Genomic DNA, 13,105 nt, shown 5'->3' with positions numbered 1-13,105 from the left:
GCTCCATTTTGTTACTTAATGGTCCCAGGCTTTTTCTGCACCCACACACACATACACAGGCATGGAGACACACACACACACACACACACACTTTTCATTTTACAGTCTGAGGCTCCGCATATACTTTTGAAAAAATAAACTCTGGCAAAAATCTTCACACAAGTGTGCCACCCACCTTTCCCTGTTGTGTAGAGAAGTGGAGCAGAGAAACAGCGGGCAGGACCCCAGAGGCCCCCAGGCGCCCCCAGCCCTCCCCAGCTGGTCCTTCTGCACGCTGTGTCGGGGCTGCTTAGATGCCAGATCCCAGGGGCTGTGTGGCTATTGCTGGAGAGACGGGGCACCCGTAGCGCTCACAGCCTCGCAGGTCCCACTGCGTGGCGTGGGGGTGTCCCTGCCTGGAATGCCCTTCCTGTGTCCTATCGTACAGATAACTGGGGCCCAGACAGGGAGAACTTGCTGACCTCTTACCAGTGTGGGCCGAGCTGACACTGAGACCCCGCTCTGTATGGCTCCCCAGGCGCTACCTCACCATGGTCACCCCCTAACGCTGCACTCTCTCGTGTGTTAGCATCCTAGGCACCCTGGCCGCCTGCTACCTGGCCCTGGTCATCATGGCGCAGTACTACCTCAGGCCCCAAGACCTCGCCCGTGAGCCCCGCCTGGCGTCCAGGTGAGTCTGGGGGATGGCTTCCGGGGGCTTCTGTGAGGGGCGAAGGCCACTTCCCCGCCCCTCAACCCCCCATGGTTTGCACAGAGCCCTGGCTCGTCTCATGAAGTTCTTCAGGTGTCTGATGCTGTGGAGCTCAGCAAAAGCTCTTTTCCTTGTTCAGAACCACTCAGCTGCCGCTAGTGATGACAGGGTGAGGGACACGGAAGCACCACATGCCTGCCAGCCGGGGCTCCTGGGTGGTTGCAGCCCTGCCCCACAGCATGGAAGCAACAGGGCCGGCCAGCAGGATGCGGAGGCCAGTGCGGCCCGAGAGGCCTGAGCGAGGCCAGGAGTGAGGAGTCCTGTAGGGATTTGGAGCTGCAGGGAGGACTTCTGTTTTGCATGGAAGCCATTTCAGGGTTTTGATCACAGTAGGGGCTTGAAATCAAATCTGGTGGCAGGCCAGCTCCAGGGGCCTGTGACCTGTGATGTCACCCAGGTCCCAGACTCAGAAGGGCCCACCCTTGGTTTAACGCCCTGCTATCACCATCCTGAGATTTTTCACGGCTGTTGAACGAGGGCCGGCATGTTCATTTTGCACATGGTCCCGCAAATCGTGTGAGCCCTCCTGGAGGACAGATCAGAGGTGGAGCAGGAGAGAGAGGAGAGTCTGGGTTGACTCTGAGCTTTGAGCAGGGGGACTGAGGGCCATGCTGTTTCCTGGACTATGTGGGATGGGGAGGAGCAGGTGGCTGGGGGAGGGTTTTGGTGGGGACATGTTAGGTGGGAAAGGCTTCGAGACACTAAATAAAGATGTCAGGGAGCTGTCAGGTTGGAGTTCAGAGAGGCCCCGGCTGGAAGTAGAAATGTCAGCCCAGAGGTGGCATGCAAGGGCTGTGTGAAAACTGTAACAGCCGGTGGTCCTCCACCAGTCCTGGGGGCCCAGGAGAGGAATGGCGAGTCAGGAGCACTGTTTGCCTCCTGGAGCTGCTTGTTCTACTACAGACTGAGAGGCTGAAAACAGCAGAAATCCCTCCCCTTGGTTCTGGAAGCTAGAAACCGAATATGAGCGTGTCAGTAGGGCTGTGCTCCCTCAGGAGGCTCCGGGAGGGTCCTTCCTGCCCCCTCGGTGTCCTGAGCTGCCAGCGCTCTTTGGCGCTCCTTGGCCTGCAGGCACTTCTCTCCAGCTTCAGCGCTATCCTCATACAGTTCTCCCTGGGTATGTGTTTTCTCTTCCCTTAAGGGCACCAATGTTTGGATCAACTCCCAGGCTGCTCCAGTACAACCTCGTCTTAATTTAACCAATTATATCTACAAGGACCCTTTTTCCAAATAAAATTTCATTCTGAGATTCCCACTGGATATAACTTTGGAGGGGGGATGGTCACTGTAAACCCAGGACAGATGATGATAGAAGCTGGGTCTCAGAGGTCAGTGAGCAAAATTTCAAGAATTTTAGGGTGTTCACCACCGAATACTGCTCCTGGGTCATGTGGGACTAAGCCATGGTGCTGGATTTGGCCACAGAGGCCAGTCTTGATGTGGCTGAGTCTCGTCAGGGCAGGAGGTGGGGATGAGGCCCAGGTGGACTGGGGTCAGAGAGAGGTCTTCTGAGGAGGGGAGGAGAGGAATGGGCAGGAGGCGGGGCTCAGCGGCCCCCACACACACATACACTGACGGGGTAATCCAACAAAGCAGGAAAGCCGGCAGGAGAGGCCTGGACCCACTGCTGATCTGTGGCCTCGAGTCCACCCGGGGAGGGTCTCGTGCCCTGGAGGTGCATCCTCCAGGGCTGGAGCTCGGACGGCATCTCCCGCAGGAACAGGAGGGGACAGTTCACATGGCCCAGAGGATGCAGGCAGGCAGGTGGAGCAGCGGAAGCGTGGGCTCTGAGAAGCCGGCGTCTGCTGACAGTGCTGTTGAGGAAGGTCTGAGAAGGCGGGGCTTGGCTGGAGGGCTCCCCAGGCTTAAGAGTCGGCCAGAAACACTGCGCAGAAGGGAGATGCCACTGTGCGAGCCTCCTATGGCTGCTGTACTGCCACACACAGTGCCTCAGAGCTGCACAAGCTTATTATCTTCTACTTCTGACGCCAGAAGTCCAGAATGAGTCTCACTGGGCTGAACCTGAGAGGTCAGCGGCGGTGTGTTCTTTCAGGAGGTCTAGACAGGAATCCGTCTCCTGGCCTTCCCCAGCTCCTGGGGCGCCCACGTCCCTGGCTCATGGCCCCTCCACAGCCTCCACAGCCAGCAAGGTTCCATCTCTCTGATTCTGCTTCTGCAGTCGCAGCTCCCTCTGACCACACCTGGGGAAGGTTCCCTGATGGCAAGGATCCTATGTAATCTGGGGTCATCTCCCATCTCAGAGTGCTGCCCTTCATCACACCTGCAGAGTCCCTTGTAGGATGTAAGGTCACAGACTCCCAGGTTCCCAGGATTAGGACGGGGCATCTTTGGGGGCCATTATTCTAGCACAGCCAGGAAACCCTGGTTGTATAGTGGGTGCTATTTGTGCCCCGCCAACTGTGTGTCCCCACATCTGCTGGAGGCCAGAACCTGACGCTGCTTGAAAGCTGGACGGCCACCATTCGGGGGCCACTGAGAGGCTTTGACCTCAAGAGCCTGCCCCACGCACCCGTCAGTTCTCTTAGGCCGCCTAGACGGAGGTCAAACCATCCTTGTCCTACTGGGGTCTGTTTGGATGCTGCCTGTGCCCTGCCCTCCACCCCCAGCCCCTAACCTCACTGGGGACAGGCAGCCTCCAAGGAAGCTGGGAGTTCCTCCTAGCCATGTCCTGCCCACATTCTGCCTGCATGGAGACTGTCAAGTTGTCAAATGTCGGCACTGCTGCTAAGTCACTTCAGTCGTGTCTGACTGTGCAACCCCATAGACGGCAGCCCACCAGGCTCCACTGTCCCTGGGATTCTCCAGGCAAGAACACAGATGTACCCAAAAGTGCAGCACTTTACATGCAGCCTCTGCCGCCCCTCAACCCCGGAGTGGACGTGGCTACTAAAATCTACCTTAGAGTCACACTTCGTTACAGCATGCTTCTATTATTTAAAACTGGTCTTCAAGTTGAAGGTTGTTTTGAGTTTAACTTTTTGTAACAAACACCCGTTTTCATCTCTTTACAGTCCCTCCTCCTGGACCTCTGTATTTAGTGTCTTCCCCACCATCTGTTTCGGATTTCAGGTAACCTTGGCGTCTGTGTTGAGGAGGGCAGCATTTGCAGGCTGTGGTGACTACCTGTTCCTTTGGGGGCAAGTTGCCTCCCTGTTGGGGGCGGGGAGGGAGGTTTGTGAACATGTTTTGGGATGAACCAGTCTGTCTCTAGGGGACCGTGCCTATGGGTTGGCATCTGGGCTCAGCGAGCTCTGAATTTCTTTTGAACTTTGGAAGTGGCTCCAGTGACCACCACCAGCAGCAGCCCATTTGTTAGGTCTGAGGTTGAGTGTGGGGGTCTGGGACCTGTGCCCTCCTTTGAAAGTCCTGGTGGCAGTGTCGCCCTGCCTGGGGACCCAGAGCTGCCTTCCTACAGGTGGATTCTGCTGCAGGGGCTGGAGGCTTGCAGGCTAGGAGGGCAGGCAGGTGCTGGGCAGGATATATAGAATTTGATAGAATGTTGTGGAGTGAGAGCTTCTGTGTGTGGAATCTAGTTGGGGGGCTTCTGTTGCAGCTCCCGGAGGGGGCAGATTCAGAGATGCCCTCTGCTAGGCGCTGAGGCCTAAGAGGAGTCTTGAGGAATGTGTGGGAGGCGGCAGGTGCAGGGAGATGCTTCCACTGGAGATCCACAGAGGGGAGGGGTCCCAGGCTGGAGAGCTGCTAAGGTCTGGGTGAGGTGGGTGCTTGGTGAGGAGCTGGAGATGGCTGTAGTGGGGGTCGGGCTCTCCTCCCTGCCTTCTGGTCTCTCTTGGGGTTCCCTAGTCTCCCCGCAGGTGGCAGCTGACCCCCTTTTTCCATTGCTTATTTTGGAAAGATTTGCCTCTCTCCTAAAGACAACCACCTACCCGCCACACTGACAACAAAACCGCCCCATGTAGAAGCATGTTCACAAGGCAGAGGCGCTCAGGACTGACGGTGTCTCAGCTTCCTAGCCCCAGTGTCCTCACTTACCCATCCATCAGCTCCTCTTTCTGTTCTTCATCTTCCCCCCAACCGTTTCCTGGGGCGAAAAAATCCTGAAACATTTCCATTTCTTTTTTTTATATAAATGAGTTGCTGTATTGCTCCTGGGACTTAGCAAGCCGCTTACAGGATTTCTCACGTTTCGTCCTACACACCCAATATTTTGAAAGATGTAAAGCGATGATTTTGCTGTCAACTGTCTGGATGGAGTTTAACCAGCCCTCTCTTGGCTGCCCGAGCACCATATGGTGTAGCGGGCTTGCGCCAGTGGAGGGGAGGGGGGGCCGCTTTCCAGATGCTTGGAGGGGGTGCCCCCCTCACCTTTGCCTCAGCTCCCTCATCTGATTCTCCTAGCAACGGAGGCCTGGGCTGCAGTTTCCAGGGACACGGGATGCAGAGATGGGGAGTTAGGAAAAGATGTGGATGGTGGGGTGGGGGTGGGGCTGAGGACTCGTTGCTGAGGCCAGGGAAGGCACTGCTAGGATCCAGCTTGTGGAGTTGGAGATCTGGGGATGGGGGGACTAGATGTAGGGGAAGGTGGAAGGGAGGAGGGTGAGGGGTAGGGCAGGGCTGTGCAGGGAAGTGGGGAGTCCCTGTCATCCATGAGAGTTCTGCCTCAGTTCAACCACACCCTTCCCCACACACTTAGCAATGGGGAGCCCCCTCCCGCCTGTGCAGACTCAGAAAGAGGGACTTGTAGGGAGCAGGGGTTAGGGTGGGGCTTTGCTCCCAGCCCCCCTGGCCCCATGTAATACTTCTCCTTTGTTTTGTTTTAATTGAAGCGTGATTGATTTACGATATCATGTTAGTTTCAGGTGTACCGCACCGTGATTCTGGTAACTGAATATATGTGTATATGTGTTCTTTTTCAGATTCTCTTCCTTTATAGGTTGTTACAAAATAGTAGAGTTGCCTGTGCTATGAGTAGACCTTGTTTCATATATAGACCTCTGTTTTATGTACAGCAGTGTGTATACGTTAGTCCCAAAGTCCTAATTTATCCCCCTCCCCGCCTTTCCCCTTTGGTAACTGTAAGTTTGTTTTCTATGCCTGTGAGTCTGTCTCTGTTTTGGAAATGAGTTCATTTGTATCTCTGTTTCTTTTTTAAGGGTTCCACATATAAGTGGTATCATGTTTGTCTTTCTTAGTATGATCATCTCTAGGTCCATGCATGTTGTTGCCAATGGCAGTGTTTCATTCCTTCTTATGGCTGAGTGCTATTCCACTGCACGTCCACACACTGCACCTCTCTCCACTCCTCTGTCGATGGACACTTAGGCGGCTTCCGTGTCTTGGCTGTTGTGAACAGTGCTGCAGTGAACACTGGGGTGTGTATCTTCTCAAGTCCCGTTCCTCCAGATATGTGCCCAGGAATGGGATTGCTGGATCACATGGTCGCTCTATTCCAAGTCTTTTTAAGGAACCCCCCCTACTGGTCTCCACAGTGGTTGTGCCAACTTGCATTCCCACCAGAGTGTAGGGGGCTCCCTTGTCTCCACACCCTCTCCAGCATTTGGAATTTGTAGACTTTGAGGATGGCGCTTCTGACTGGTGTGAGGTGGTGGGCCTCCTTGTGGCTGTGATTCGCGCTTCTCTGATAGTTACCATCGTTGAGCCTTGTGTAGTGTGCCTGTTGGCCCTCTGGATGGCTTCTTCTCTCTGTTTCTCAAAGCTCAGCAGCTTTGAGATATGACTTGCATGGGGTGCAGCTCACCCCTAGGTCTTTGGTGTGTTCACAGAGTTGTGCAGCCATCACCACAGTCAATTTTAGAACGTTTCCTCCCCCTCCCCCACCAAAGAACCCTGTACCTGTTAGCCATCCCTCCCCATCCCCAGCTCGTCCACCGCCCAGTCCCTGGCAACCAGAACCTTTCCCACTGTCTCTGGATGTGCCTCTTCTGGACGCTGCCTGTAAGTGGAATCACACAGTAGCTAGTCCTCTGCGGCTGGCTTCTTCCACTCTGCACGGTGATTTCGAGGTGATTTCCGTGTGTCAGGACTGCATCCCTTTTCACGGTTGAGTGATGCTCTGCTGTCTGCTGAGTCCACAGCTTGCTTTTCCATCCCTCAGCTGGGGGACGTCTGGGCTGTTTCCACCTGTTACCCACCACATGCTCCTCTGCCCCTCACCCCACCACTTCATGACTAGTCAGCCTGCTCTCAGTCAGACGCTGTTCTAGATGCTGTCCCAGCAGGGCAGCCCTGCCCTCACAAGCTTTATTCTCTCAAATAAGACCAAGAAGTACCTAACCCAGGAGTCTCAGGACCCACAGGGAGGAGGGCAGGGCTCCATCCGGCCACCACCAACCATCTTTTCTCTACGCCTGGGTTCCTGAGTGCAGGAGGCGGGGCGTTGATACCTGCTGGTCAAGGGTCCTTTTGTATTTTGGGGGAATTTAAGTGCCCACCACCTGGCTGAGCTGGCCTGCAGTGGGCTTCCATGAGGTCAGGGGGGTCCCTGAGGCTCGCCTGTCGTAGAAGGTGCGGTGGGCTTGCCCTGGGCTGCACGCCACCTCTGCAGCTGGAATTAGGAGCCCTGCGGCCGAGGTGCCCCAGCCCCTCCCAGTGTGTGCTCCATGAGGGTAGGGGCTGTGGGGCTGGTTGAGGGGCTACCCCAGACTCACACCAAGGGAACCAGTGAGGGCCTGAGTGTGAGGAGCTGGGCTGGCCGCTGGAAGGCCTCACGGCTGCAGGTGGAGCAGAGGGACGGATGATTGAGTAATCCCAGGAGGGCCCTCAACCGGGGGCCAGACACCGCACTGGGGATGCGCGAGGCGAGTGTGTCTGCTACCGCACACCCAACAGACGCAAGCCAACAAGCCCAGCTGTGCTCACGTGGGGCCAGCAGGGGAGCGCTTTCCTGAAGGATGAGTAGGAGCTGGCCAGACCGGGGGCCGCCCCTGGCAGAGCACACAGCACGGGCAAAGGCCCTGAGGCAGTGGAGAGGGACAGCTGTGGGCTGAGCTCGGTGGGTGAAGGGAGTCTTGAGCGTGGCAAGTGGCAGGCATAGACAGTCATCGTGCTGGTTTTGATCAGAAGGGAGTAAGTGAATATGACGGTGGGAACCCTGTCCTGGGAGCCTGGGAAGTTCCTCGAACCCACAGGGCGCATCCAGAAACAGCAGCTCCTCCCTGGCTGCTCAGCAGGGTCTCCCTGGCTGCCCAGGACCTGCCCCAAGAACATCACATCGTAGGTGGGCTCTTGGCAGTGGTATATGTATTTTAGATTTTTTAAAATGTGATATACTACATAGGCAGTGTATAAATCATAAGTATGTGTGCTCCCACAAAACCATCACCCCAGTGGGGACCTAGAATATCATCAGCCCCCCGGAATGTTCCCTCGGGAGCGCCATCCACCCACCCATACCACTACTCTGCCCTCTCTCACCATAAATGAGGGCTGTCAACTGGGTTGACTTTGCCCCCCTGCCCCAGGGGACACCTGGCAATGTCTGCAGACACTTTTGATTGTCACATCTGAAGAGGGTGCCCCTGTCATCTCGTGGGTCAAGGCCGGGGGTCTGGTCCACATCACACCGTGCACAGCACAACCCCCAGCATCAACAGTACCATGACTGAAGACCCCATCCTGGCTTGTTTGACTTGTAGCTTTAACTTCACATACGTGGAAACATCCTTCTCTGGCTGCTTTCGCTCCACATCACAGCCGCGGGGCCTCTGTGACGGGGCCTGCAGTTGTGTTTACCCCCTTTAGGAGCCAGGTAATATTCCACACGTGAATACCTGACAACTTACTTCTTTCTCCCTTCTGCTAGTTGGTGGGCTTCTGGGTCATTGCTCACATTCTGGGACAATGAGACTCTTTCGAGGGTGCCAGGTGGTTCTGGTGCAGGCTGGCCGGAGTCCCACTGACCCGCCCCTCTCTCACAGTGTCACGAAGCTGCTGTGTCCATCTACTGCAGCATGCGCCACCAGAGCCTCGGGCACTGGGCCCTGGTCTCCGTGCTGTCCTTGCTGGCCTGCTGCCTCGTCTACTCACTGACAGGTAAGGCCCGCCTGGGGTGCCCAGGACCTGGGGGTGCAGCAGTAGGAGAAACTGGGATAATACACATCCTGGGCACAGTGCTAAGTGGTTGGAGCATCTTTGATCTCTAACGCCCCCAGGAGAGTCCACGATTCATAGAGGAGGACACTCTACCCAGAGGATTGCCTCAGCTCAACCAGGGTCTCCTGACTTGATGTCTAAGCTGAGATAGAAACCCTGGCTGACTGTCTCCCCACACCCCCTCCTCCCCATCTGGAAGGACGGCAGGAGTGATGCTGTCAGAGTGTTACATCCGGTGTGGTTTACAGGACACCCTTTCAGATACAGTGGGTTTGAGCATCCACACACTGGCGCAGGAGGGTCTTCAGAGGTGGCAGGGTGTGGCTCACAGAAGGGCTGCCACACCTGAGATCCCACAGCTCATCCAGCCCAGGGCCTGGGCTCAGGCTGACTCCTGGCTGCTTTCCTCCAGCCCGGCAGCTTGCTTTCTTTCATTGGCCTGCCAGAGCCTCTGATTCAGGAAGCCCCAAGGCAGCCACACACGTGTTGGGGGCCTGGACATTTGCTGGGTGACCTCTGTCTAGCAGGGCTCTGTAGCCCCTGGGTCGGACCCCGTGACTGAGGTTCTCTTCCAGATGCTGCAGGGCCAGCAGGATCGTGGGATGGGCAGAAAACCAAAGCTCAGAGGTAGGGTCTCAGGACAGGGCAGGTGACTAGGAGGCAGTGCTAGATTGTGGGGGAGGGACCTGACTGCTACTGTAATAAGCCGTGTTATTCCAGACAGGTGTTGACACTGGGCCTTGATTTTTCCATCAGGAAAATGGGTGCGTGGCCAGCTTCTTTCTCTGGGTACTGAGAGAGTGGGGGAACAGGGCACAGAAAGTGTTAGTCAAAGTGCTTCCAGTCCATCCTGGAACCTTGTATGTGGACGCTGAGCTGCTTGGGAGGAAGGCAAGGGACAGTCTTGCCCAGCAGGTCTTGAAGTTAGAAGAACCAAGGATCTTGTAGGCTGAGGACAGAAAAACCTGGGGAGGTTCTAGAACCTACTGTCAGCTCCTGGGGGAAACCTCAGCAGCGGTGGAGGTGGGTGCTGTCAGCGTGTTGGGGTTGAGATAGGGGACCGGCATTTTTCTCACCAGCTTTCCTGGGTTCCCCTGTGGCCCTCTCAGGTGTGTACGGCTTCCTGACCTTCGGGACAGACGTGTCTGCTGACATCCTGATGTCCTACCCAGGCAGCGACGGGGTCGTCATCGTTGCCCGGGTCCTCTTTGCTGTGTCCATCATGACCGCCTACCCCATCGTGCTCTTCCTGGGAAGGTGAGGCCAGCTCAGGGGGACAGGGTTCAGGCTGGGGCACGCTGTCCATCAAGCATTGGCACGTGCTGGGCACCACACCCGCCTGTGTGTCGTGGGGGTGGGCATCACCTCCCTTTCCTGGAGGAGGAGATGGGGCAGGGGAGTCGGGTGGTTTGCCCAGCGTGGCCCAGCTGGTGTCAGGACTGCAGCCTGGTGCCCTGGCCAGAACCTGACCGCCCGGCGAGGCACCGCCCGTCAGCTGCTCACGTGCGGGGGTCCCTGGGGACTGAGGCCCTGCTGTGGAATGGGAGCCCAGCTGGGTGTGCGGGGCAGCTGGGGGACTCTGGGGCATCCAGCATGGGCCGGGGGTGCTCACATGGGAGCCCGTGTGAGCCCGTGCTTTGTGGCCTCCAGGTCGGTGATGCAGGACTTCTGGAGGCGGGGCTGTGGTGGGGCATGTGGGCTGTGGGCCCTGGCCGAGCCCTCTGGGCTGTGGGTCCGGATGCTGCTGACCGTGCTCTGGGTCACCGCGACACTCACCATGGCCCTGTTCCTGCCCGACCTCAGCGAGATCATCGGCATCATTGGCAGCATCAGCTCCTTCTTCATCTTCATCTTCCCAGGTGAGGCCCTGGCTCCGCCGGCCGCGGGTCCTTCCCAGCTCCCTGCCGTGGGAAGCCACGTGGAGGTCAGGGTGCACGGGAGCTCGTCTAGGTGGGATGGCTCCCAGCCCTGTTTACTGAGCCAGGCCCAGGGCCAGGGCTCTGCACACCTTTCCTCGGTAAACACCTCAACAGCCCTTTATGGACGTACGAGGTGGGGTGCTGTCATCAACCCATCCCACAGACAGGAAGACTAAGGCCCTGAGGCCTCTCATGCGGAATAGGTAGCATGTAGCAGATCTGAGTCAACCTCAGCCACCCTCTCAAGGCTGCCACTCACTGCAGGATTTTATCTTATCTAAATGTTTTCAACTGCATGAAACTCGTGTGCTTCAAAGGTGCCGCTCAAACACCTTCCTCCTTCTCCCCCAAACCTGGGAGGTGAATACAGTTTCCATGACTGTGGGTTCCTAGGAAACCTTCCCAGTGTGAGGAGGATGTGAAACTCCTGTAGAATTGGCCTGACCATTATCCTGGCCTGGGAGACGCAGGGTAGCCAAGGCTGGGACTCCCAGGGGAGGAGCATACAGGGGCCGAAACCCCAGACCCGGGTGGTGCCTGGCGCTGGAAGGCAGTTTCAGACGGCAGTGGGATCCGATTCTCTCTGCCAACCCCCACCCCCACCCCACCCTCAGCCCTGGTCTGGGTCAGGTGGGCTCAGCCATGCAGTATCTTAAACACACACGATGGGCTGGGCGTCTATGTCCTGGGTGGGGCCTTTTAACTCCAGCCATTTCCGTGCTGGAAAGGACCGGCTGGGACAGGCTTGGGAGTAGGGAGAGATCACAGGCTGTTTAGGCTGAGCTGTCTGACTTCAAGTCCCAGCAGCACCATTAAAAAAAGAGGAAAAAAAAAAAAAAAACCGGACAACACAGGCAGCTGGCGGCTGTCAGATGCGTCCCAGGTGTCGGTCCCCGACCTGGCCCTGACTCGCACCGTCTCACCAGAGGCGAGTGTGGCTGTCACTGTTGCTGGAGAGACCCCAGTGCTAGAGGGTGTTGAGCAAGGACCCCACGGCGGTGCCATGGGCCGTGCGCTCTGCCCTCTCACCAGGGGCAGGGGGAGTCCATGGAGCTACTGTGGGCAAAGGCTCTGCTGGCCTCTCGGGTCCCTAGGGGCTGCTGCGTGTTGGCTGAGCCCTGTAGAGCTCGGGGTTGCTTTGGGTTCAATGACAAAGAGCTGCAGTGACCCCAACTCTCCCCCACAGGTCTGTGCCTCATTTGTGCGGTCAGCGTGGAGCGCATCGGACCCCGAGTTAAGTGAGTGTCTGCATGCGAGGGCAGCGACAGGGCGTGTGTGGGGCTCGGCTCCAGGACCATGAGATGTGGTCGGGCCCGCGGGGTCCTGCCGAGGAGGGAACTGCCGGCCAGGCCGGGAGGGGCCCTTGTCTGCACAGCGACAGGCAGCTGAGCTGGGAGGGTCCAAGCCAGCACTCCACTGAGTCCATGCGTCACTGCCTTCCACGCTGAGGGCTGTGGCCTGAGGTTGGAGCTGTCTATGGATTTGGGGTCTTCCTGGCAGCTGGAGCGCTGTAATCAAGCATCCTCCTCCAGGGCAGGGTGGGTGCAGAAGTCCTGTTGCCACACAGGCCCTTCTTCCACCTGAGGTCATGGTCATGGGCTCCAGTTGGGTGTGACTTTGGGGTGCCACCACTCAGCCCTGTATAGAAAGATGCTCTTGCATCACAGCAGCCATGAACGTGGGTCCCCTTGTGGGCCTGTGCCTCTTTTTGCCCTTCCTCTGGCCACACGGAGCCCAAGTTTGGTCTTCCCACAGTGGCAGACTCGGCCGGGTTCCCTGCTGGGTTGCGAAGTGTTTTTCTGGACGACTCTAGAGCTGACTGGGGCTGCGCACCAGCCCTGATGGCCTGCGGGGGGTGGGGGGTGGGCAGGGAGGGGCCCTACGTAGTTTGTTCCCTGTAGTGCCCTTTCAAGTGTTGCTGCTTTTGTGTGGCGCCTCGGGCCAAGTTCACGGAGCCATTACTCATGGGCTTTCAGGGGATTTTTGATCCCAGCGCTGCCTTAGGGCCTTCTGATCCATCAGAGCTGCTCCGAGGAGCCCGCAGCCCCTTTATGTCCCCTCACTGCCCCCTTCAGCCGGGTGGGTGTTCTTGGCACTGAGCTGCCACTCTGCGATGCTGTGTAACTGGAGATGGTCTTTCCATGGCAACGGGCCCCGTGGCCTGTGTTAATGGGGCTAGAAATATCCCTGCCGTTTTGTGGGAATCTTATTATCACGGCTCTCGCCTCGCTGTCTGCCCCATCTCTCCTGGTTACGTTATGAAGCTCGTGGATGTGGCCTCGGCCACCAGTTCCAGCCACCTCTGTGCCCTCCTCTCTGGCCCCAGCTGCTGTTCCCATCTGTG

The 13,105-nt window shown here is 57.3% G+C and overlaps 1 protein-coding gene across 2 annotated transcripts in view; it reads left to right on the top strand.

The window, feature by feature from the left end:
- Positions 1 to 13,105, top strand: part of SLC38A8 (solute carrier family 38 member 8) — a 55,899-nt gene that overhangs the window by 33,371 nt on the left and 9,423 nt on the right. For both annotated transcript variants that reach the window (XM_027977675.3, XM_060397882.1), the window contains 6 exons: positions 569 to 670; positions 3,784 to 3,841; positions 8,668 to 8,782; positions 9,952 to 10,099; positions 10,493 to 10,701; positions 11,948 to 11,999. In XM_027977675.3, coding sequence (XP_027833476.2) covers positions 569 to 670; positions 3,784 to 3,841; positions 8,668 to 8,782; positions 9,952 to 10,099; positions 10,493 to 10,701; positions 11,948 to 11,999 — 684 coding nt within the window. The remainder of the gene's footprint in view (positions 1 to 568; positions 671 to 3,783; positions 3,842 to 8,667; positions 8,783 to 9,951; positions 10,100 to 10,492; positions 10,702 to 11,947; positions 12,000 to 13,105) is intronic.

Source organism: Ovis aries, chromosome 14 (genome assembly GCF_016772045.2).
Source record: "Ovis aries strain OAR_USU_Benz2616 breed Rambouillet chromosome 14, ARS-UI_Ramb_v3.0, whole genome shotgun sequence".
NCBI lineage: Eukaryota > Metazoa > Chordata > Mammalia > Artiodactyla > Bovidae > Ovis > Ovis aries.
Note: the sequence above shows the minus strand (reverse complement) of the source record. Positions and strands in the feature narration are given on the sequence as shown.